Here is a 26099-nt window from a genome sequence, read left to right as displayed (position 1 = left end):
TACTCAACTCACTAAAGGCACTTCATCAAATATAACGGGGACTACCTGCTGATACTTCTGCCTGCTGATACGCTGCAATATTTCTGCAGGTTTTTAGGTTTTTTTCTTTTTTACTGTTCCTGGTTCTAAATAAAGTCTTCAGTTTTCACTTCAAACACATCTTGAGTGTGAGCAGATGGGCAAGAGCAGCAGCTCAGGTGGAACCAGCTCAAGAAAACCATGATCTCATGGGAGTTTCCCCAGAACTGCTCTAGGAAACAAGTGCCCTTGAACTCTGCAGTTTGGGTGCTCGAATGAGGGGCATCGTGTTCTACCAGGTGTGAAATTTTGATGAAATGCTCTTTTTTTTTTAATTAAAACATACAACTTCCCTCCCCCAGCTAATCCCAAAGTGAAGTCAACCTTCAGTTGCATTTGGCTGTGAGTTGGTTTTATGAATATCTATCTACAAAAATAAATAATGAGCTAAAATTAAAATAAGGTGATTGCTTATTAGTTGTAGTTTCCCCTCAAACACCTGCTCTCCCTTATTCTTTGGAGGAGGTGCGCATAAAACTCTGCCCAGTCATTGCATTTTTCCTCCTTTGAATTCCTCCTCCTAACTCAGTGTGAGCAGTGATGCCTGCAAAAGCCTCAAGCAGTAGCTTGGCAGTGAGCGGCTGGTGACCTGTGCTGCTTCCAGTATCCATTTCACCTTGGACTTCCCCTGCACTTGTGTGCTGGGCACAGCTGTTGTCTCCTAATGGGCTGCACTGGCGGGTCCCCGGGCTGGGAACCATCCATTTGTGCTTGTAGCATCTGGTGCATGGAGATCTGCTCTGCTGTGGTGCGAGTAATCACTTTTAATCAGTGTTTCATTCTGTCAGAGGATTTTGTGATGGAAAAATAAGGAACAGTAATGCATTAGTGTTTTTGTTTAGTGAGGTGGGTCTTTTTGTTTTCTCCATAACTTTGATTCCACAAGATTTGTGGAGGAACAATAACACACTTTGATTGCAGGATCAGCTGCATCAGACGCCCCAGAGTTCAAAGCCTTTCAGCCCAAGAGTTGGAGGCCAGAGAAGGGCTGTGAACAGGCAGGGGTCTAACTCCACATAGTCTGTGTTAGCCCTAGCATGTTCTGAGAGTCTTAAAAAAAAAAAACACACAAGAACAACTGCATATAGGAGTGATTATGTATATTACAATATGGAAAAGCCTGGCCTCAGATGTTACTGATAGTAATTGCAAAGCCTGTCATTTTCACACAGTAATTATGTTTTTGTTACAGATTGATGTCCTCAAGGCAGATGTGGAGAGTGCTGAGTGGAAAATTTTGGAAAACCTGATTCTGGAAGATGTTGTTGAGCGGATAGGACAGCTGGTTTTTGAGGTGCACATCCACTGGCCTGGATTTGAGGTCAGTGGCAATGACAGCACTGTGGTGCGGTACTGGTACAGTCTGCTCCGAGAACTGGAGCTGAAGGACTTCAGGCTTTTCCATACCTACAAAGACTTATCAAAACCACAGATGTTTCTGAAAAAGGAAGCCTTCAATGCCAGTAGCTGTTACACACTGAGCTGGGTAAATACAAGATGGAAATAGCAGAAAGGAATTTATGATGTGCGACTGTGAGCCATCTGGCCCAGCAGCATTACTGAAGAGGACTTCGGAGTCAGTGGCTAAAGTTGCTAAATATGCATACAGAGGTTGCTAACAAAATGGACTGGCTTTTATTCTTAAGCGTTGTCAAAAGAACTGGTATTGGGAGAAGATAGGTGTTGCAAAACTTTTTGTATAGCAATGCATTTGACAGTGGGAACACTTTCTTAGAGGACAGGGGCATTCTGTAAAGGTTTATCTGAGTCAGCTAACAATGGCTTTCCAAACCTGCACTGTGCCTGTGCGTTGGCTCCTGTCTCCCCCGAGCAGAGAGGAGATTCCTCTCACTCTGCCTCCGAAAGCTCTGCTCTGTGAGCTGAACCTGCCTTAATGCAGCACATGCTGGCATCTGGTTTTAAAAATGCTCATGAGTAAGCTCCTTTCTCAGAAATGGTCAGGTGTTACATTTCCATAAAATGATCGTGCTTTGACTTGCACCTTCTTTATTTTGACCTTGTTTCCTATGGAACAAATTTTAGGCAAAAACAGTATGTTCCTACCGACTCTTGAACTTACTGGCAAATTTCCGCTGAATTTGGCAGAGGTAGATATCACCACCAAAGTCCTACATATTTCATTAAGTTATTTTGTTGAGCAGCTTCTAGTGCTCTGACTTCAGATCGTAAAGGCACTCTAACTGCAGGAAGTGAGTTCAGTGCTTCGCACACACAAGGCAGTGGGACACTGATACCCACCTGCAGGAAGAGCTGCCATCAGAGCTCCCCCTCCTTAGCCACCAGAGAACTGAGCCACAGAAAACCAGGCTTCAGTAGTTCATCTGCTTATGGAACTGCTTCTTTTAAATTACTCTTGCAATGGCTGCAGCAAGCGATTTTTCTTCTAGTGAAATAATTATTTAAAAGAGCTGTGAAAGCTGGGCTTTTTTGTTTGGTGGGTTTAGAGTTTAGTTGAATGTTTAGCAGTGTGCCTTATCCAGTGCTGCCTCTGGATGCCTGCTAGCTCCTCACCACGCAACTTCCTTGGCTCAGGTTGTCTCTCTCTAACACAAGGAGGCCACATCCTGGCGTCTGTGCCTATGGCTATAGAGGTGAAGGCCACCTGCTTTCATAGACCCAAGAGGGTGCCCTGTGCAGACTTGCTGGGGCACTGCAAGTCAGTATGTGGGTAATGTGCAATGCAATATAGAAGCCAGGCTTGGCCATTCCCTGAGAAGGTAGGGAATGGGGGAGCTGAAAAGTACATAGCAGGATCTTTTTTTATTTTTAAAGAATTTTGACATTAAACTTTGCATTAAAATACCAGATCTCACCATTTCCACATCTTCGATACATGCACTTTGTAACTTCCTTTGGTTTCCATCTTCTGCAGGGCTCAGTGTTCCTCCCCTTGGTGTTCCTCAATTCAGTGCTGGGTTTCTAACAAGTTTCTCTCTTTCTCTGTCCCTGCATTATTCCTCCTCTTTTAAACCTGGGATTTCCTTCCTTCCCTTCTTTCATACTCTTTTTTTCCTCTTTCATGCTCTCCACTGCTGCAGCTGCCTGATCCTCTCCTTCCCTGAGCAGAGCCCTGCATTATATCCAGCATGCCCACAGGGTCTCAGCAAGCAGGCAGAGGGGAAAAAAGGGCAGGAGCTTTCCTTTCCAGCCAGATGAGTCAGATTTCTCCAGAGCTGTTGCTTTTCCACACAAATACATCAAGCCATTCTCCCTGTGCTTTGCCCTCAGGCAAGGCATCTTCTCCTCTCCCACCTTGCTGAGGGCTTCTGATACCCCAGGGCCGGCGGAGACCTCTGTCCCCAGCAGAAACCACTCCAGCCCTTTGTCTCAGCTCTCTTTGTCCCAGAAGAGACCAGCAGGCAGGTGACCCTGCTATTTCATGAACCATAGAATTTCTGTGGCACCTTTTCTGGGCTGGGCTTGAAAGGCAGCCCATCTGCCCAGGTCAAATGTAGTGGAGCATTTGGAGACTCGATGTCACGTCCCAACATACAAAGCTCAACCACAAGGGAGCCGGGCAAAAGCAATATTCAGCAGTATAGAAGACTGAGCAAGCCCATGTTTTCTGTGTGAAGAATTTTACTGTTGCCTTCCAAAGAAGGACTTTGGGTTAGCAAAGCCACAACAATGGTTATGCCAAGTAAAAAAACAATTAAACACTCTTACCTTTACTGTTAAAGATGTGGAGAGTATCCACAGAGGATAGGAGAGCCCTCTGCGAGAAGCGCCTTGTTATCCTCATCTGGCAGCTACCGGAGAGTCCAAGGTCGGCGAGGAAGCCGTCGTTCGCCTTGTACCACTTCCCGCGAGTGCCAACCAGGAAGCCCAAGAACTCCACTTCTCCAGCTTTTGTCAATTCTTTCACTTGCTCCACAAGATATTGGTATTTTTCATAATTTCTCCGCCGCTGCATCATCTAGAGATGACAATCCACTTTCATAGCGAACTGTAGCGTCCACTACTTTCGCCCGGAATCCTTTAACCACTACCAAATCTGGCTTAAAAAGTTCATTGTTGTCATCCCTGAGGTTGGGCTCTAAATAAACCTCCCACCCGTCTGTTAGCCTCTTCAGCCAGCATGCCACATAAGATGTTATGCCTCTTGATCTGGGCGTCCTGGACTACAGGGCAGTATCCGATTATGTGAGCAAGACTCCCATTCTGTGGGACAATGCCTCCGCCTCTTTCATGCCCCTTCTCCCAGCCCGTGTGCCAAATACACTCTAGTGGGATAGACATTGGCACGCAGTGGTATTGCTGTTAATAATCTCCTGTGAGGAATGCCCCGGTAACGTACAAGCCAACCATTACTGATGTTATCATTTTCAAAGTTCTTAATGCCATGCCCTTGCGCTTTTAGATTGACCCAATTCTCTAGCTCTCTTTTTCTCCACTTGCTAGGAATAAGGTAGATTACCCAGGGAGCTGGAATTTCCCATTCAGATGCCAACTCGCCTCCTTCCAGTACAGTGGGAATTGCGATGGGGAGTTCCTCCCCTATTGATGATATTTTATCTGCTCTACCTCCTGCGGTGATCCACACCCTCTCAAACTCCTTCTGGATCCCTTCTTTGAGAACAGTAGCTCTCATGATGTTATCGGAGGATTGAGCAATTCGGTGCAGCCACCGAGCCTGAATATTAGGAATTTGGCTCACCAGCCATGCAATTCCAAGACCGCCATCTTTGGTGCTGGTGTATAGGATGGCATCGCACGTGCTGGAAGGTAGGTGAAGCCAGCCCTTCACTGCCGTTCTTATGGCAAGGTCCATGGAATGGAGGTATGAGGCATTCACACCAGCATGATCTGCAGCATACAGCAACCATGGGACTGCATACATTTTCAACATTTCTACCTTTTGAAGTGGCTTTAATGGGGCCTCCCCAATGTTCTTCACCCACGTGCACAGCTTTTTTCGTAGCTCTGGTCTGGAGAGACCAATCCATGGGTCAACTCCCAGGCCCAAATATTTCTCAGAGCTACCAGGCTCAATCATATTTAATTGAGCCCCATCAATCTTCCATGGGTCACAGTTGTTAATTGTATAAGAGTCTTTTGTGGGCATGATAAAAAACCCATGGCACTTCGCAGATTGTTCTACATTCTTTGATTCCATCAGGGATCTTCCTGGCCAAAAGCCATAGGTTGAACAATTCGGCTAACTGGCTGCCCTGAGGGTCTTTCTTTAAAACATCCCTCAGGCTCAAGCCATCAGGCCCAGGGACTGAGTTTTTAATCATCTTGGCCATGTTCTTCTGGACTTCCGCGGGGAGATCTTTTCCTTGAATGTAGAACTGTCCGCTGCTCCAGCACTGTGGAAAGCACCCAAACCGAGAAAGGGGCTGCCTTCTTCCCACTTCTTTCTGAACGAGCCATAAAGCTTGTCCATCGGAAGGGGGCACTTCAGTGCCTCGATGTTATCGAAGATGACACCAGCCAGCTTGCGATCTACTTCAAAGAGCTGCTGGTACCTCAAGTATTGGCCCCATTTCACTGCCCTGATGTTCATCCACCTCCTCTCTACCTTCTCAGGCACAGGTGCAGCTTGGTGCTTCCTTAGTTGTTTCATTTTGGCTGTTACGGCATGTCCCGCCAGCTGTGACAGCCACTCCTCTGATGACACATTGATGACATTTTGGGTGTCTTTGACATCCTCGAGGACCTCCTCAAAAGCAACCTTCTGACTGGAGGAGAGGGTTCCCACTCGTATTCTTTCTGCTGTACTATATTCCATCTTTATAATCTCTATTCTCTCCCGTTCAGCCAGTTTGTCCCCTTCACGCTGGTGTTCTGCTCTCTTTGGCGATGCTGATGCCTATGCACCTGCCGTGAGCTGGTGTCTTTCGTCGCTGATCTGCTTCGCCGCTTTCGTGGGAAAATGCTCCCCGATGAGCTTATTCGCAAAGCGCTCATTCTTATGCTTCTTCTCTAGCTATCAATAGCGCCATCTCCTCTTCAGACCAGCAGCCCTTATGCATACCTCGCAGTCCCTTTGCCTTTGGATGAGACGACTCAATCCATTCCTTGTTTCTAAGTTGTGGGTGCACGAGTCTTTTGTGCTGAGAGAGCCCACTTTTGGTCTTAAACTCACGGCTGCATTCCTCACATCGGGAATCCACTGAGGCCCTCCGAAGCTGCTTCTTCAGGTTCAACTGGAGCTCCCTGGCAACTTGGGAAGTGGCACGCTATACTATGATGTTTCTCAGTCCTCCCACAATGGGAGCACTGATAAAGGATTCGTCACCAACCATGGGCCCTTTGGAGATGATCAATTAAAGCCGCCGTTCTCCCCATCCTGACACCACAGCATGGGCATGCTGGATGTTCATCAGAGACCTTCACGACCGGCGTGCTCACGTCAGTCGTTTCCCCCCCGGTGTCAAGGATGGGAATAATCACATCCGATGGAAAAATTGCGGGCCCAGAGGGAGATACCGGCACACTGTCTACCATGTCCTCCTCCAGTGCTTCTTCAACCCCAGTCATTGGAGGTGATCTGACAGGTGCCAGCACCTCATAAACCTCAGGGAGATCTTTAATGCAATTGTGAGGTGATTCGGGACAAATCCCTCCCCAACTGACAAAGTCCTAATTATAAAATATCAAATTTGGGAAAGGTTGGACCACCTACTCAGTTGTTACCGCCACTGGGATATCCCCTGTGACATCACAGGGAAATTGACCTGTCTGGGTGGCCACTGAGACAATATTGGCAACCCGTGATTTTACTAGGTTGTTCATCGTGTCTGCGGGGGTTTGAGATATAACCAGAAGAACCAGCCCCTAAGTTCAACTGGTATGGCTTTAGTCAGCCCTTAGGCAAAGGGCTTTGGACACACGAATACCAAGATAATTCATGGTCGGATCAATTTAGATTCACCTAGAATACTACCAAGTGGTCGGTGAAGCCAGTCGATAGGGAGGAAGTAACTATAATTCCATGCACATTGGGGCAGAGGCTTAGTTACCCAGAAATGGGCATCCAGCAGGACCACAAGGAGATGTAGCCTCTGCAGCTAAGCCCAGCTAGTAACTATGGCCCCATCTTAAGAGAGGCATAGTTACTCCCATAGTAATACTCTTCCTCCTACTTCCCTTGCTCCATGAGTGCAGGGAACAGCCTGCCTTGACCCCCAGCTCCCTGCTCCCCACCCAGACCTGCAAAGCTCTTTGTGGAACTTGAAACCACTTGAATGAAGCAGACTAAGTGCTCTTGTTGTCCCAGAGGCCACGGACCGCAGGCTGATGGGGAAGAGGTAAAAACATACTCTACTTTGAGGGTGATTGACTAGGGTGGTGAGGGAGGAGAGTGGAAATGGAGAAGTTTAATCTCTTCAGCGAAAGCCAGCTATGTGCCCTCATGCATTCAGATTGTATCAGCCTTCTGAATCACGTTTTAATTTGTGATTAGAGGTTCAGTGCTTTCTTGTTTAAAAAATGCACACTGGTTTTCAATCTGCTGCCTTCCAGTCACACTGACAGTGCCTTGTTGTGTTGTATAAAGTCTCTGATTTACTGCCTTTCTGATCCCATTTTCATTTCCTTTAAAAACAAATGCGTCTACTCTAGTTACGCCAGGTTATTGTGAAGGGGAGTTTAAGGGAACTTAACATGGGTTTCTGCATATTAAATACCTGAGTTAGGGGAAAAAGAGGCTAGTGCAGCCAGACTGGGACTATTAATAGGTGATGACTGCAGCTATATCTGTGCTAGTAAATTAAGCAGTGGCAGGCTGCGTTCACAGGCTCTGGGAATGGCTACTTGATTAAATTAGCAAGCTCCCTGGCACAGTTTTGGCACAGGCCATCTAGGAGTCTTGCAGACAAATCCCAGGCATAGTCTGAGAGTTTGCACAAGCCAAGGACAGCTTGGATACAGCCACCCTGTTTTGGAATTGCAGAGGGTTTAACAACATAGACATGGCCAGACCGTGATAGTTTGCCTCAAGGCTCAGCACTGTTTTGTTTTCTAGTATAAATGTCGCTCCCGTTTCTGCGCATCTTGCCTGGATGGGAGAGCAAGGGGCTTTGCAGTTACCCAGAGTGAAGCCATGAGAAGACGCACTGCGGGGCACCAGCTCCTCGGCTCGGTGGCACTGAAGAGCAAGATGACACATTGCTGTGTTGTTGGGCTCCCTGTGGCTAGAGATACTGGGAAAAGCGCTTTCCATGGGGTCAGTGTTGCCATCAGTGGGCCAGGCAGTACACAACCCGAGAGTACTGCAACCTTTGAAAAGGAGTAGGAAATACCCTCTTTGGGACAGCCATGCTTGCCACAAAATCTTGTACATGAAGTACTAAGGTAGTTTAAGAACGCAAGGCTATGAAGGGTTTCATTAAAATGCAAGGGAGAGTGCCACATTTCCTAAACCAATATATAGCTTGTTGGAACAAACACACTTACTCAGAGAATGGCTGAATATCCATTTCTCAAAAAGAAAAAGAGGGGGATGCCAAAAGCCCAGGTGCAAGTCATGATTTATTAACAGAGCATAAAAATATAGTCTTTAGCACTGCACAGGTTTTTCCTCGTGATTAGCCTTAGAATAACTACACTGTAGCTTACTATCGTTTGTTTCACGCTGGTACTTTAAGAAGTAGATAGAGGTTAAAAAATGAACGATGTGCTCACTTTCAAATGTTAAAATTCCAAAGGGAGGCAGATGTTTCATCATTTATTACTCTGAAGAAAAAAGCAGTGATATATATGTAAATTATAGAAGTGGACTGAAGCTCTATCCTGATTCTTCCTTGCCTGAGATTTACAGTTTAGCACGTGCTGAGCTAATCTCTTGCTTAGGATTGCTAAGTAGTGTCAGCAACAGTTTAGGCCCTGGTAAATATATCTGCTGCAAGGAGCGTTTCCAATAACTATGGTAATTTTTAAAGAAACCTTATCTAAGATACAGCCTGGATAAAAGCCATTTATTATTTTGGAGGTAGTTATATGATATTATGGGAGAAGAGGAACAGCTCTTATTTTATGCACTAGCTGTACCTTTCTACTTAAAGTCTCTCAAGGCAGAGTTATAGCCGTCCTTTCTGAGCTCTTGCTTTTGTGTCCCTACCCCATCTGTTTAACTGACCTCTTTTACCTAAAGGAGCAAATCTTAAATGTATCCACTTCCCATCTTTCCCAACGCTTAATGCCTGGACCATATTTAAAAGAAATTTGGTTGCCATCGTTGTCTGTGGAACGATCACAAGGGAGAACCTGTCCAAATCCAGTTGTCATTCCTCACCCCATGTCAGTTCCCCCATTATAGCCACAGCCTGGAGACCAGTTAGGGTGTGGCCATTCCTGGGCAGGAAGCAGGGGCTGCTAGTTGGTGCCGGCATTGCCCTGAACACCCAGTGCGGGCGACATCGAGCACTTTCTGTGGCCAATGCACTAAAGCCTTTTCCTCTTTCTTGTTGGGTGGAGAGATGAACCCCAACAGCCCTGCTGCAGGTGGCTCAGCCTTGAGCATCTAAGGAGGAAAATCAGCCTTGTACCTCAAGCTGCTCCTGCCACAAGCAGCCCAGGAAGGGGCCTGCACCAAAGTGGAGCTGGAGCACCAAGGCCAAATCAGCCCAAGTCATCAGGTGTCAGCTAGCCAACCTGCATCTCTGGCCTTATCTGCCAGCAACTCGCTCAGCAATACGCTTCCACAAGACCCTAAGCTGTATTTCTGTAGTGCTCCTCAGGATCTGCTCAGTTTCACAGTTATGTGTCTTTCCTGGCCCTGCACTCTTCAGAGGCTTCTGGCCCTCGGTTCCCAAGTGTATTGGGCATCTCCTGGAGGTCTCTGCCTGCAGGCATCTGCATCAGTTCTCCAGAGCTGCCAGCCCACTGCCTCCCTCCTGGCTCTGGGTGAAACCTTGTCCACCTTGAGGTAACTGCTGAGCCTTGAAATCAAATTTTTGAGGCTACTCAATTCCTCTCCTATATCTCTGGGCTGGCTGCAATGGCAAGGGTGTTGTTCTGCTGCTTGTTGCGCCAACTGATGAGTTTTTTTATAAGATAGCAGACTCCCAATATCCTCTGCATCTGGCCCAAAAGGGAGTCGGCATTCCCAAACCCTGCATGTTCCTGCCCAGTGAGCTGAAGTCACTTGTGACCCCCAGCTACCCAGGTTTGACAGGTTGCTGGAGGCAGCTGGCTCTGGCTCGGGCTCATCTCTCGCTAGGCTGTCCCAGAGCAACGCACGTGTCCTCTGCCTTGAGGTTCTTGTTCCTTCCTTGGTCATTGCTTGATGAAGTTTACTTGGAGCAAACCCAGTAGGCCTGTCCCTCCTGTGCCAGGTTGGCTGCATCCCACCCAGCATGGGAGCCACCTCCTTGCCTTCATTTTGTTTTTATTCTGGTAAGCATTTTTATCCTAAGCCTTCCCTGGTAAGACAGGGCAACAAGGCTGTGTGATGGTTTGAACTGGCCCCTTCTGGCACCCTGACCTGACTGCCACAGGGAGGGGAGAGCGGCATCCTACCTCACTGTCCCCTTGGGCCAAGCTGGTCCCTGCCCTACTGCAGAACAACTGAAGAACATGTCTTGCTTGGCTCCTACAAAGGGACAGAAGTGAGTGTGTGTTACCTGTCTGGTATTAGGTATATGAGAAAAAAAAAAGGGATCTTGTTTATAAACTGGGTTGATCATGCATGGTGGCCACTGCTAGTTCCAATCCCAGCTAGCGAGGACATAATGAACAGGTCTCTTCCCTTAAGCGGGAGTTGTTACTGCGTTAGTTTGATATTTCAGCTCATTCTAAAATGAATCCTTGCAGAGATGATCTGCGTGTGGTGGCAGTATTATTTGCATAGATCCTTCCTGATGCTTTTGTGGGAGCTGGACTATTTACCTTTCAGAGAGGCCCACCGTAATTTATAAAACACAAATTACTGATTTGGAATTTACAGTTGTTATTAGACAGTGACATGGTAAAAACGAGGCGCAGAGATACATTTTAATCCCCCAAACTAACACTGTTAAGACCTGATACTGCAACATTAGCCTTCCCCAGAGAATCAGTTGCAGCACTGAGGGGCACATGTTAGGATGCTAACACAGAGAAAGCGGTTCCTTTTCTGAATGACAGATTGGTTTCTTTGGAGGTCTCAAAATTTGACCAAAAAAGATAAGAGCCTTTCTGACTTCTTGTCCCACTCCAGAACCTCAAGTTTATTGCATGCAATTATGGACCCAGTCTTTGATCGCATCTGTGAATTGTGATCTTCACTTGCAGGAGGGACACCTCTCAGTCTGTGAAAGATCAAAGAAAGCATAAAAGAAACATATGCCTGGCTTTTCTTGGCATATGCCAACAAGACATATCACCTAGTAGCACACCTGAAGAAAAAGCACTCATTCTTTCTGGTAAATTATTCAACAGCTGAGACCATCTGTTTTATTCAAAAACTTGGATTTTGTGAGCTTCATTAGATGCTCCCTTGCCCTTGAAAGGATCCTCAGGGTTATTTAGTAGGAAATCACTCTTGAGTTCCTCCTGCTTGTTAACACAATATGACATTTAATTGCAGTCAGTATAAACCTGTTTCAGTGATGGCGAAAATTCAGAGCTGACCTACATTCAGAGAGATTTTTCTGCTTCTCTCCCTCCGCTGGCTTGTGTGGGCAGTATCTGGAGAAAAAGCCTGGCACCTGAGAACTACCCAGGATAATGAACAGATCTTATTCCTCGAACAGAATCACTGTTGATAAAAGTAATTTCACATGTCTCTTGTAAAGTGTTACAGCTGGTTCAGGAACAAATCTTTGCAGGGATTTCTTCTGGTGGACAGGACATCGCAGAATGAGGAAACTGGAACCCGTTTTGCTGCACAGAAACAACAATCTCAATGTTAGTAAGAATCAAACTTCCCTACTCTTTTCAGTGAATTGGCACCAAGCACACATTTTTCAGCAGTTTCCTGAAATAAAGCTGTGTGGTATACACAGTACGAAGCTTTCGGAAATAATTAAAGTGATCCTGTGCCTCTGCTGATATTTGCCCCCCATCTTTGAAATCCATTTCTGAATCCAAATCAACCAATGTGCATCCCACTCTTGAACCTAGCTTCAGGTATCCACAACAGAGCCACCACCCTGCGTGCCCTGTCTAGTTGTTATGGGAAAGTGAGCACCCAATGGGAGGATGGTCATCGGACCCGTTCACATGTCTACTTTAATACAACAGTGATCGGGCCCTAGGAGTACCCGTGTCTCTCCGCTAACACTAGTGAGGAGCAGTTGAGATGCAGGTGCTTGGAGTTTGCTTGACAACTCTACTCTCCTCTCCCAAACTGACTTCCCAGGCAGGAGAGGCATTGAAATGCCTTATTGTACCTCTTTGTGCAAGATGTCCAGGAAAGGCTGGAATAGAAGAGTTTTGAACCTTAGAAAATATTATCCCATAATATTTTCCCATTATATTCCCAAATAAAACCCCATCTGTTTTTTTTAATATTGAAAGGAATATGACAAAAAGCAAACAAAAACAACATCTGCACCCCAAGCCCACTAGCATTCAATAAGGATAAGTACCAAGGGAGAGAAACAGAGGAGTTTGCTACAGAGAAATTGTTCCAGCAAAACTCAGCATGCCTTGGAAAACTCGGGGGAAGAGGCCTTGCTTATTTTTACTGTAGATGGTTTGCCTGACAACTGACTTCATTCAGAATACAACTTCCTTCTTCATCTCCTGAGCAAATAGTATTTGGAAAAGATCATGTTTTACAGGGTATATATGGAGGAACTGAAGGAAAAATACTGTATAAGGATGCAGAAGCAAAATAAAAACTTCTCTAAAGCTAACTAGCCTGTGTGAATCACATCTGCATAAGAAAATTGCTCTGCTGTACGCTAACGTATGACGTTGTTACAGCTATTCTAGCACAGTTCATTTTTGGTTTGTTTTATGTTGCTTTACAAGAGTTTAAGCTCTGCCGAAAACCACTTATTCCACAATAAAAGTGTTTAGCTGGTGAGTTATGGCAGCACACCAACTGCAGGGTAATTATGCTAGGAGAACTGGAAAGGTTTGCAGCTCCCAGAAACATGCCTGCTTAACTGCCAATGGTCTTGAAGCTTCATAAAGTTTGTATCACTGAAATTACTCCCTAGAGGACTTGTGGTGTTCTCTTCCTCTCCAAATCAGGGGCGATGCAGGCTCAGTTAGTCTTGACATGCTTTAGACTAAGTGAACACAATCAAGGACAAATCATAACCTCTTACTCTGGATGACAAACCCAATGTATCTGCAGTAACATTTGATTTCAGCAGTCTCTCAATAGCCTAAAGGGCAGCAAGTTAAAAGGAGACTCAGGAAAGCTCAATGCTTTAATATTTTAAAAGGCCTACCATATAACAAGGTAACAAACAGGCTTGAGGTCAAACTTTCAGTGTACCTCACTAATTTAGAAGTCCATGCCTGGTTGAAAGTGATTGGAACTTGTTTCTAAAAGCTTTAAACTCTGCAAGGAGCTTCTGTAAAAAAAACCTGCTTGTGGAAGGGTTACGTTTGAGTGTTGCAAGACAGCCTTGGTGTATCTGATCTTACCAGCAAATCTGACACAAAAATACACATTTTACTGCAAGATACGGGACTTAGACTTTGAGGATAAGCTAGCAAAGTCAACCTACAGTCCCCAGGTACTCTTCAGAGAATCAACCTACCTGTCAACAAATTTCGCTGGCATATGGATATACCTGTTAAGTCTTTCAGGCAAATTTCCCCTCCCTCTCCCGCATTTTCTCCTTTATACAAACTGCTTGTCATACAGATGCTTTTTAGCAAGCAGAAGCAAGGCTTTGTAATGACCAGCTGGCAGAAAGAAGGAAAGTACATCGTGTTACTGGGCTGCTGGATTTGCAAAGCTTACTGTTTAAATCAGCATGTGAAGACATCAGTGTTAAGTGGTGTATTGAACATCTGCCTGTTGTTAAATATTGGCTTTTTACAAGACAATCTCAGAAATTCCTGGATGTACAGTAATTTAGATATTTGTTCTTCCTAAAGAGGGCAAAGGCTGAGCAACCCCATCTTACTAGGGACCATTATAAACTGTGCAAGACAGATGCCAAGACCATCTGCTTCAAGAAAGACAGCCTTCTTACCAGCGAGTTGCATGAGGATATGTGGGATATTTCCCCCCCCAATGAAATAAAGTCCAAGAAAAAGATGGCACAAGGCCAAAAGAACTATCAAGTTTCCAAGGCAGATCTCCAAGAATGATGGAGATGGTTCTCTATCAAATCCCCACTGCGAAAGTAACTGGTATAAATAAAAGTGTCAACGTACTGCCACATCATCCCTTAAAGTTACAGATGTATGATCAAGGGGAACAAAATTACAGTGCTGTCATAGCTACCCTGCACTCTCACCTTCAAGGATTTCTCCCAGACAGCGTGGCATGCTTGCCTCCAGCCCTCACAAGAAGCTTCTCGCAGCTTCAATTACTTCCTTGCATTCTCTGCCTTATGCTAGAAGACAATAAATTGGGGAAACTCAAAACATGCTGTTCCCTGTTCTCCAGAAGCTGCTTTTCCCTGTCTGCTCGCACACTAAGTTTGGCCTAGAGGTCTCAGTCTAGGCTTGCTCTGACCAACATTTGCAAGGGACCAATTTCTGGTGAAACATGCAACTGGGAAGATAAGGGAATGACACAATTAGAGTTAATTAGCCCAATAAGAAATCTTTTCCCAGGTGGCTGCTGGAAAGGCAAGTCTAGACTCACACGCTACAGACACGTGCTGTCTATCCTCATGCACAGCAAACTAGCTGACATCGTGAGCTTTAAAGTTCATAACTTCAAAGCTGACAAGAGGGAATTACGCTCATAAAAATTCCCCCTGCAGGCTTCAGTGCAGATGTGAGAAATTCCACAAAAGATTAACGCAGTGACCAGCAGCGAGGGACAAAGGATTTTATCTGAAAGTTTCCAGTGGAATTTTGATTCAGGGCTCATTGCAAACATTTGATCCTAATTCATTAACTCCAGCAGAATTTATTGAGTCAACATTTCTTGTTTTTCTCCCTCAAAGCAGAAGAGAGAGTTAGTCTATTACTGCATTAATATACTTACATGGGGGAAATAAGTTCCGCTTCATAGGTGATATATGGAACAACACAGCACCAACTACAGAGCCAAACATTTTGTGCTGTTACAATTTACATGCTTTTACGCATTTGGAAAAAGAGATGTTTCTGATATGGAAACCAATATTTTGTATCTGCTCTAATTCTCCCTCCCCTCCCCAATTCCCAACACTTCCAAGCTGTTAATATATATCTAATTAGGAAATGTATTTGAAGAAAAAAGTATTCTAACTTATTTCAGCCCACTACCTCTTTACGCAGCATGCATATAGGGCACACTACACAGCAGAGCTCAAGACCCAGCTCAAGAATTAAGTCTTCCCTGTGAAAGATAATCACATGTCAGAAGCTCATGGTCTGTGACACAGCAGCAACTCATTCCTACCTACATTCTTTGAGTCAAGAAATGAGAACAGCTGCTTATTTCCCTCCATAGAGCAGGAGCCTCAGGACACTCCCCCACTCATCCTCTCACTCGCAATTTTTGAAGCTTTTCCTATCTCAGTATGTATACATGGGTGTGAGGCTAGGCAATGCACGATTACCATGACGAGTATGCTGCATGTAAAAATAGCCTATGAGCTTTTTTGTGGAAACAGACACAAGGTTACCTAGATGGGAAAGTAAATGGAAAATAGATGTAAATTTATCGTAGACACGTGATGGCATGAGCAGCCAGTGGAAAAAACATGAAACTCAGCTTTAGACTATTGGTTTAAAATCCATAAGCTTCATGTGCACTCACACATGCCTAACTTTAGCGAGTACTCTTTGAAAGAATAGAACTGACTTGTTAATCAGCCTCCAAAAGTTGTAAAGTTTTTTTTTTTTTAAAAAAGGGGGGGGTCCTTCTGTCACCACAATTTGAGATTCTTTGCAACTCACCTATCAAAGTGCCTTATCTTCCATCCTACTGCTGATTATGGCTATTACTCCTTTGCCGTTGACTATAACTAAGGAACAGTGACTGGATTTTTAGTAAACAACAATATAGTGTAATTCAAAACTCTGATTAAAGACTGATCCCGTTGGACAAATTTGTTACACCTCTTTTTTATTTCCATTATGGGTTCAAAATCAGAATAGATATGGAGTTTAAAAGATTTTTTTCCTGCTTCCAATTTGCATTAGTTCTGCATGAACAGCGCAAGAAAATGAGCTTATCTGAACTCTGGTACAACTGGAAATTAGAATGCCAAATGGTATGAAATATTTTATGTGGACATTGCTGGAGGGAAGAATTCAATGAAGATAGGCAGACTTTTTATAAAAAGATTTATTAAAAATAAGTTCTTTAAAGAGAAAAGGTGATGTATATACATTAACTTGTCAAACTCTGTGGGGCTTATAATACAATATATTCCAAACTGAACAAGAGATATTTACTTTGTTGTTTTTCTTTCAAAATATCTGTCATGCTTATTAGAACTTAACAGCATATGGAAAGAGAAGAACAACAACACACAACCAAAGAGTACCCACTATAAGGAAAACCTTCAAATTGAGGAATAGTTGCAAAGATGAACCTCAGCGATGAGCATGATGCAATCGTTAAATCTAAATACAGACAGAAAACAATTTTATGAATGCAGTCTTCAGTGCATACGGTTTAACTGAAGGCTATGCAAGCTTCTGATTAGTTCTTCATTTCTATCGTGTATTACTACAACTTAGCAAGTGGCTTTATGTTCTATAAAGTTAGAAGAGTTTCGGGGACCACAAAATACTGCCAGAAAGCATGTAAACAAATGCATCTTTTCCTGCTCTATTGCAGTAGATATGATAGATCTGTTCTTTGAATTACAGAATGTAATTATACAATTGCTGGTTTTCTCCTTTAACTCTACACATCTCTGACACCCAAAACCTCAAAAATATTTTTTCTTAAAATTATTTTTATTTTACAAAAGTATTTTGCACAAAAAAGTGACGTGACAAACTAACACTTGATTCTGCATGCTGACCTCAGCATCTCATACCCAGAGGTCATATTTAGAACTATATCCTTCCAGTCCAGTTTTCTGTCATGAAGACCTCCTAGATCAAATGCTAGCTGAGAACAGCTGTATTATAAATGTCTACACATCCTTATAGCAGAATTCACTCAAATCTCAAATGTCTGCAAGGCTTACAACTTCAGATCTTTGTAGCATCCTCTTTAGTCCCATAGTTTAATAAGACCATCCCAGCCGCACGTAATGACTTTAGACGTTTCGTGTGGATGCCAGACTGCACCAATACAGACTTTATCATGTGCTTTTAACCTGCTGTAGAGTTTCGTTGTCTTCCAGTCCCAGATATTAAGTTTTCCATCTGCATCTCCAGATATCACGTAGCTGTATTAAAGGGATTAGAGTAAAAGCTGTATCAAGCACTCAAGAACTGCTTTTGTTATAATTGTATGCTGAGCAATGGAAAAGCGCTTCACCCAATGAGCTTCCCATCTGATCGTCTGAAAGCATACCTGCCATGGAATTAGCATGCATGCTGTACTTTAAGCAGCACAAGCCCTGCAGAAGGTGATTCATCGACTGCAAGGTAAACGTGCTAAGCAGTGTGATTACACCATGTGGAGTGTGACTGGAACTACAGAGAATAAATTAGGAAAAGAGCAAGTGCCAGCAGCTTCTCTAAAATTTGCAGACACTTCTCTCCACTTTTTCTTCCGCTTTGCTGAGGTTATTCTCCTGTTTTTAAAGTAAGGAAAATCTTTTGTGCCCACAGTGGTAAAGCTATAGGCATGTTACTGAGCAAATAGCATGAACAAGACAGTTCTCTCAGGACAAATGAGGATACCACAAGAGACTTGCAAACTGGAAAACCGGGCAAGTCTGACACACAGGTATTCTAGACAAGTGAACGCTGCTGGAATACAGCCTTGAGGCTGCTGCTCAGACCATGTGCAAAAAGAGCCAGATGCAAATAGGAAGAGAAAGCCTCTTCTGCTGCACCAGGGCTGGGCAAAACAGGGGGAGTCTCTCTGGAAGGTTTAACACAGCAATGTAAATGGAATTTGGATCATGTTGACTGTTTTTTGAAATATTGCTCTGAGCAACAGTTGAGTTTCTCAGTCCTATCAAATGACATGAGCAATCTGCTTTCTGCTGCTTGGCTAGAGATCTGTCTGATGCTGACCTAAGGGGAAGGCAGTGCATCAATGAATGTTGCAGAGGTTTCAAAAAGAAATGTGGTGTTAAGATGAAGCTCAGTCCCACAGAACTCACCTCATGTCAGGTGAAAAATCCACTTGACAGGCATAGCCAGCTACCATGTGACCTTTGAAGATTTTCTTTTTATTTAATCTGAATCTGTTCTGAGCTCCAAAAATCAGAATTTGGTTATCCATCGACTGACAAGCCAACCATTTCCCTAAAAATGCAATAAACAAAAGGTGGGTATCAGAATGCTGCATCTGAAGAAACAAACTTGACTGGCAAGTTTTAAAGAGGCTCCAGAATATTCTTTTTTATATTAAAACTACTTCTATTGTTGAAAATAAGATATTTACACTGGAAAGCAAATACAATTTGATGCTACAAAAATATTAGCTGTGCAACAGTTGATTGATCACTACTTAGCTCAGTGGAAGTGTTAACTGCAAGTCTAGTGACAGTTTAATAATGTTGACACTGAAGCTATTTAATTTTGGCCAAAACAGATAAAACAGATTAAACAGATTTGGTCCTATTAGAAGCATTTGTACTGATTATTAGAGGCAGTAAACCTTTATCCTCCTTCAGTTTGATTCTGATAAAAGCAATAAACACCAGTTTAACATGCAAGAGCACTGAAATAACATGGGATTTATCTTATGCAAGTGTTAATTGGGCTATATTCAGAACAGATAGCAACAGCATTGACAGGATCATGTATAACATCAGTTTCTGCTTTATCAGCGGCACTGTAAAGACTGTTGAACTCACTTAGTAGTTTGCATTAATCAGCAATTCCCACCATTGTTCCTCTTAATATTTTAAATGTAGCAAAGAGTACATCATAGCTCTATGGAAAGAAAGAGTCATTTTACCCTGTCTGGATCGAGGTCTAAATTTAAATGGATACAGTTATCCTGATATAACCCCTCATTTTGACATACTTGTTCTTCTTAAAACTTAAACCAGATCCTCTCCAATCTTGGAATAAATGCACACACTGATCTGGGGGGATGGAGGGGTGGTGGTGGCAAGGAGATGCAGCATGGGAACACTACAGAGATATAATCAGCAGACATGCCTATGGAAAGTAGATCTAGGAAGGCAGAAAAATGTTAACCTACCATTTGGAGACAAAGTCACAGCTGGCATCGAGTGCATACTTGGCTCAGCTATGTACTTGAAGTCTACAGGAATATCCCTGCAAAAGGAAGAAGTATGTGTTTTATGAAGACATGGAGATGGTCCAAAGGGCTGGCTGAAGTCAGATTTACTCAGCCACTGCATCATGGAGACCGCAGCGGTGGTGTCCAAATGAAGAATGTGTAGAAGCTCAAAAATATTACAAACACCCAGCTGGAGAACTCCAACTGTAGAGCTACCTACCCAAGCCAAATGACCCAAAGTCTAAAGCAGTATTATAACTCCAGCTGTTAGACTAGGACTGTAACACGAAAATATTTCACTGCCTCCAGCTTAACTGCAACTCTTGCAAGATTCTTACGTAGGTAGCAGGAATAACTAAACAGATATACATGTGTATACTTGAATATCTTATTGACTTTTGTTTTAATTAGACAATGTCTGCCCATTATTTTTTCTCTCCTTAAAAACAAAAAGCCAAACCCAACCAAACAAAAAACTCCTAGAATTCTCGCACTCTTCTCTCTGATAATGACCTTTTCCTTCCGATCTCTCCCAAATGGGGTGCCACCAATTTTCAATGTTCATAGCTGAGCTGAACTCTGAACTTCCCAGTCTCAATTCAGTACTGGACTGCACCAATTTTTGCTGGCCTGATTCAAGTTATTTACCATTGTTTTGTTAAGAACATACACTGTTCTGTACAAAAGCATGTGGACCTAGGGGAAAAAAAAAGTACAGTCTAATCTTTAGTCCTCAGAATAGTCATTTGGTTTTAACTATGTAAACTGAATTGCTAACAGGCTGTGCATATCCACAGTATTCCTCATACCCTCAAGGGAAGAAATGCACGTCTTCCTCATTAAGCAAAAGAAATCTCCAGCAGAACACAGATGTAATTAACGCATTCAGCAGAAGACACATGCAGAACGTTCTGTCGCGATATTCATTAACCTGAAGGGATGGTTGTGACTTCAGCGTCTCACACTCTAAAAAGGCTGCTGGGGACATGCTTGGAGCAGAGGCATGGATGGTTGCCTGGCTCTCACCAACCGAGCCTTGCTGGATGGCAGCACGGTCAAGGGAAGCACTGGTAACATTAGTGATGTAGCTACAACTCTGTTTCATTGTGGGGTAAGTTAATGCCAGCCACCTTGTGTTAACCAGCAGGCAGCGGGGCGAGAAGCTGCTCAGGACAACTCTAACACAAGTGCTTTTGTGTAGTAAACTGCGATCGTTTACCCCTCAGCATAAGAGGAGCAACCAGATTTGTGCGCTCTGTGGGCAAGAGCATGTGCGGGAATAACTTACTCCCAAACAGGGAGATCCAAGACTACAACTGGGTAGTAAATTTGTAAAGGATTAAAGAGCCCACATAATCTTGGAGGCCGACCAAGATGACAGCACAGCAAGTGCAGTCCCCTCTGCCCCTCTCCCAGTGCGACCCTTCTGCATCAGTATCCAAACAGCTTCAAATCTCACCTGGAACAGGACAGTCATCACTGCAACAAGGTCAGATCCTACTCCATTCCCAACACACAACACTCCCCCAGCCCACTACTCATCTGAACCTGCCCTCCACCCCCACGAGTCTTTATTCTAGGTAAAAGCAATCCTTTTGAAAGTCAAGTTTGTTTGTTTGTTTGTTTTTAAAGTCTCATTATTATAGAAAATACATCTCCAATGTTGATTTCTACTGCAATGAGAAATTAAAATGCAGTATGGGTTTCCTGCCTCCTCTCTCTCTTTACAAACAAATGCAGGCTCATCGACTGGAATTTATTCAAGACAGCTCTGCTCTATGTTGAAACGCACCAGACGGAGTTAGGACACTGGCAGGATATGCTGCCTTAAACTATTAGGCAGAATACAGAGACACATTTCTGTTTCCCATTTGTTTTGAGTCAAATTGCTAAATGAGAAGTAAGGTCAGCCTGCCCCCTGCAAGCAACCCCTCCCCCCAACCAAAAAAGATATACATATGAGAAAGATGCTGTCCTGACTGGCTGACCTAAAATCTCATATGACATGCATATTTGTTCAAATTTTAAATTGAAAGATCTTCAAATGCTTGTATATTTTTCCTCCCCTAAGTATTTCACAAGCCAGAAAGTTTTCAATATCAAGAGTAATATCAAGATTAAGAAAAGTGACGCTCCGGGGTTCTATACAACTTCTTCCCAAAGAGGGGAGAGAAAAAGATATGCAAACAAATAAATAAATATATATATATATAGAGAGAGAGAAACACACACATTTCTGGGATCTTGATGTTATAAAGCACTCTCATGAGACTACAGTGTCTCTGCTAGGAACTCTGGAGGGAAAAGGCCGGCTGGGGGGCAGAGCCTGACAGGGCTGACAAGCCTGCTGAGCCTGGCAGGGTAAGAACTAAGCTCCTGCTGTACAGGTCTTTTACTGGCTGACTTGAAGGTTAAAGGAAAGAAAAGCCTCCAAGGTCAGTTGCCCAAATCATTTTACTGTTTATCCAGGTAGTAACAGAAGCGTATGTAGGAGACAAGACAAAATAACATTCTGCCTGTCTAAAAGGAAGGGGAGAGAATATGTTACCTGTGTCAACTAATACCACTCTTGTAAAGATAAAAATCAAACGGAAAGCGAGAGAAGGCAAAACTTAAAGAAATCCAGTGGAGGGGAAAAAAAAGAAAGATCACTAAACAAACCATCTGATCTGTAAGAGTCTGTCCTATACGTGCAGCCTGAACTTTCAGCAACCAACTAACTGCAATTCAGTGCACGCTACAGTGAAATCTCTGCACGTATGAACCCCTGGGGAAAGGAGACTGAAATTCCCAGGGAGAAGTTGCTTGCTGTGATGAAGACTGACATGCCATCCCATTACTAGCTCTGGCCAAGTCAAAGTGTTTACAAAACATACTACAAAATTCCTCTGGACAATTGGAACTAAGCAATTACACCAGCTTTAATTACTGCTTTTAAGGCCATACTCGGGTCATAATTATTTTGAAGGCTGCTTTGTTTCTCTGGGATAGTGAAAAATATTACACATTTAAACATGTCAACAGGTGCAATAACCAAAATAACGAAGATACAAATAATTTTCCTTATAAAACTAGTAAAAAAAAAAAAAAGACTCGAGGTGCAGCAAGAAATAATTTGACATGGAATTTTTCAAGGTCCAAAAATCTTCTCTACTAAATGCATTAATATAGTTTATTTTGTTGTAAAAAATTTGGATCTGGAAAGTGTGGAAGTATGCCTATGGACAGATTAGCATATATTGTGGCAGGTTGTGGAATGAAGAAAACCCCAAGAACTGTGCTGCAGAACACTGTCTACAGTCGAGTTCTCCATTATCTGAACAAGGGAGCTCTTTCTTCAGTGCACAACAAGCTCAGGACATATTTTTTTCCTTCAGAACGAAAGCTTCCGCTACTGGAACAATCAGGTTGCGATGTTCCCATACCGGAACCTTTCTGCCTTTCCTGCTTTTCCCCACAAAGTGACTAAATCCACCCACTTTGCTATTTATTTCAGCCATCAACACAAAGCTCACAAAACAAGGGCAATCCAATCTCAAGGAAACAACAGATTTGTGCAAGTGAGATACTCCTACTCACCAAACAGGAGACATTCCTCAGCAGACATGCCATTGTAATGATTTTTCTTTAAGGAGCTTAGTAAATACATGGGGCTAATTATGAAGCACTGAACAGAGGTACTCTTGGAGCGACAGATGGCGACAGCATTATATGTGTAGTCTAAGCCTGGGTTCCCAGACTTTGGTCATTACCACGGCTGCTACTGGCACTGATCGCAGCAGATCACAGACATACTGAGGGTTTCTCTGGCTGCTTGGGTAACATTCAAATACCACAGATTGGAGTCTCTTGTCTAGATTAAGAAAAAAAAGCCTAGGAAGGAACTCATTAGTCATAGAGCTGTCGAACTAACATCCGTAATGTGCAAAAGCTTTTCATATGTGAAAGGCAAAATGAAATGGAAACTTAAAGATAGGGGATTGTTCTTTCAAAAAAGGGCAGAAAAATCTAAAGTCCCAGATTCTCATGGAAAAAACTTTCAGAAATAGAAGATTCTTGTTTTCTACCAAAATACATTAAAACCAAAAGCTGTTTAAAATGGTGTTTCTTACGAGTTTTTCTTGGATGGACTTTCACTTTTCTGTCATCTATTGTATTCATACTGTGGGTATCAATGATTCACCAAAAAAACCAGAACAAAACAAAAAAACAGACTACCAGAAAACAGAAGCAAAGCTACACTGAGATATTGGTCTATAACTATACAATACTATCCATACCCAAGATCAAAGCATTCAAAACCTACACAAACATAGCACAGACAGTTCTTTAAAAAGTTAATTTAAGGGCTAGCACACCTTTGGGGAAAGGAGAGATAACAGAGCTCACTAATAGAGTGCAGCGTGCTTCAGGCCGACAGGGCTGTGTCTTACGCTTTCTTTAGAGGAAAAGGAAATCTATGAAGTCTCTCCAGCAAAGCCAAAATAGGTTGGTTAGTATTCAGCAAAAAGATAGGAAGAAACTAGTTTTAAAAATTAAAATCTCTAGAGAAATGATTCTAAAAGGTATAGCAGTAAGATACTGATAAATGATTAATAATTAACGCTAATAATAATTGCAGCCTGATGCCCATAAAAATTTGCACCAATAAAACTGGGGCTATTTAAGGGATTTTACTTTGCATACAGTGGAATTAAGTTTTACAGACTTTAAAAGCAATTTTCAAATACTGGAACACAGTGGGGCAGTAAGCCAGTGAAAATACTTCATTCTTAGACAGTGAGAATCATTTCAAAGTGATTAAAAAATATTATAGTTAGACTTTGTAAGGGATGTTTCATTTTACTGGACAAAAATGTTTAAGAACTAGAAACCATACTAGACCAAGTGACAGAACTCAGGGATTTGTGGAATATACAGCCAATTTTAACAGCTACTAGAAATCAGCAACAAGAACATCTGAGATTGTTCTGGTTCTTCTCTTGTGAAATAGTTTAACTACTGTATATGTAATTACATACAAATTCTGGAAATTTAAATTCAGCTCTTCCTCAGCTAGCTAGAACTCAGTGCTCTTCAGCTTCCTATGTGCTACATAGACTTTTAAATATAAACTGCTATCTTCCTCTCAGTTTGTTCATAATATACTTTAAGTTAAAATTCAAAATTTTAAACTTACCATTCCCAGACTCTTAAACTCTTGTCATCAGATGTACTCACAAACCGTCTATTTTCATCCACAAACACAATGGTGTTGACAGCTCCCAAATGCCTATCATATTCCTGCACAATCTCACCACTCCGAATATCCCACTACAAATAAAAAACAGTTCAGAGCAAGACATTGGCTTTTACTAAATCTCAGAATCCCGTTATTTCAAGTTTTAAAGTAATTTCAGGTAGGAAAGCAAATACTCTGGCAATAGTCTTTACTAATCTAGTTAAAAAAAAGGGGGGGGGAATTCTCTAACTTGTGGAGACATACTACTTAAATCAAAAAATTCAAGTAAAACTAACAACTTCTTGCTTATGAAAATAGAAATGGGGGGTAGGTGATATTAAGTAGAGGCATACCTGCACAATTTTCTTATCTGACATTCCTGCAACAAAGAGATTTTGTTTATCTTCATCAGGATTGAATTTGACACAGTAAGGAACCTTCTTGTTTGTGAATCTTGAAATACAATGCCCTGAAACAGAGAAGCCATCCATATTGGGTCAGGTCGGAAGGTCTGCGGGCTGATGAATTTATTGCAGATATTGATGAAGCATTCATTTCAGTTTTACTTCACTTAGAGCAGAAAGTACTTGTTTTAAAGCCCCTGAGAGGATTAGAGGGTAGAAGTTATGATGCACTTTAATTAGACCATCTTTCACGTGTTTGCATGCATGCATCTGTATAAGCACATACACACACAAACTTTTCCCTTCCATTAATTACTACAGCTTTCCGAACAATATAACTGCTCCGTAGCCTATATGTCAGCATACAGGACATTGCGAGTTGACCCAGTATCTTTATAAAGCATCACCTCATAAGGATCAGAGTTCTTCCTGACAAGAGACATGAAGTCAGGCAAAAATTCCTCATTCCTAAGCCTAGGAAAGGGTAACAGTAATCCAACTGCAAAACAAAATACCGACCTCCTCTCCTAGCCTCAGCCACAAATACCCTGATTACATATTTTCCATAACTTGTACAAGCTTCCAGAAGCCTGTTTTAGTCCAAAAGCTCAATACATTTTTCAGGTGTCTAGATAAGTGAGTTCTGACTCAAGGCTGGAGAATATGACCTATATCTTCCTGTCTGTCATTCACAAATGAATGGTACCACTGCTAACATCTTTTCCAAACACGAAAACTTCCTGTCTTTTTTCAAATGCACCTATTTTAACTAAGATTGTCAAAATTTACCCTGAATCTTTTTTTTATTTAAGAAACTAATTGGAACAGAATGTTACAGAGCATCTCTTAGGCAGCTCTGTGAAAACACCACATCTATCCTCTTTTCTCTCTACCGGCAGCTCAATTTCCACATCTCTGCTTATTCGGAGTGCTCTTCAAGCTCAGGTTAACTGAAAGATCATTGAAATAATGGGCTGAAGGCTCT

General features: G+C 42.8%; 2 protein-coding genes across 2 annotated transcripts in view; one reads left to right on the top strand and one right to left on the bottom strand.

Annotated features, from left to right (window-relative positions):
• Positions 1 to 16208, top strand: part of METTL24 (methyltransferase like 24) — a 68078-nt gene extending 51870 nt beyond the window's left edge. Inside the window, exon 5 of the mRNA XM_026119943.2 lies at positions 1271 to 16208. Within this exon, the coding sequence (XP_025975728.2) occupies positions 1271 to 1585 (315 nt within the window). The 3' untranslated portion in view covers positions 1586 to 16208. The remainder of the gene's footprint in view (positions 1 to 1270) is intronic.
• A 221-nt stretch (positions 16209 to 16429) lies between these two features.
• CDC40 (cell division cycle 40) overlaps positions 16430 to 26099 on the bottom strand; it is a 38662-nt gene continuing 28992 nt past the window's right edge. The window contains exons 11-15 of the mRNA XM_064508871.1: positions 25064 to 25179; positions 24669 to 24802; positions 19448 to 19524; positions 18396 to 18540; positions 16430 to 17507 (exon numbers count right to left, since the gene is read on the bottom strand). Coding sequence (XP_064364941.1) covers positions 17330 to 17507; positions 18396 to 18540; positions 19448 to 19524; positions 24669 to 24802; positions 25064 to 25179 — 650 coding nt within the window. The 3' untranslated portion in view covers positions 16430 to 17329. The remainder of the gene's footprint in view (positions 17508 to 18395; positions 18541 to 19447; positions 19525 to 24668; positions 24803 to 25063; positions 25180 to 26099) is intronic.

Source organism: Dromaius novaehollandiae, chromosome 3 (genome assembly GCF_036370855.1).
Source record: "Dromaius novaehollandiae isolate bDroNov1 chromosome 3, bDroNov1.hap1, whole genome shotgun sequence".
NCBI lineage: Eukaryota > Metazoa > Chordata > Aves > Casuariiformes > Dromaiidae > Dromaius > Dromaius novaehollandiae.
The sequence above is the reverse complement of the archived record's forward strand: the minus strand, read 5'-3'. Positions and strand labels throughout refer to the sequence as shown.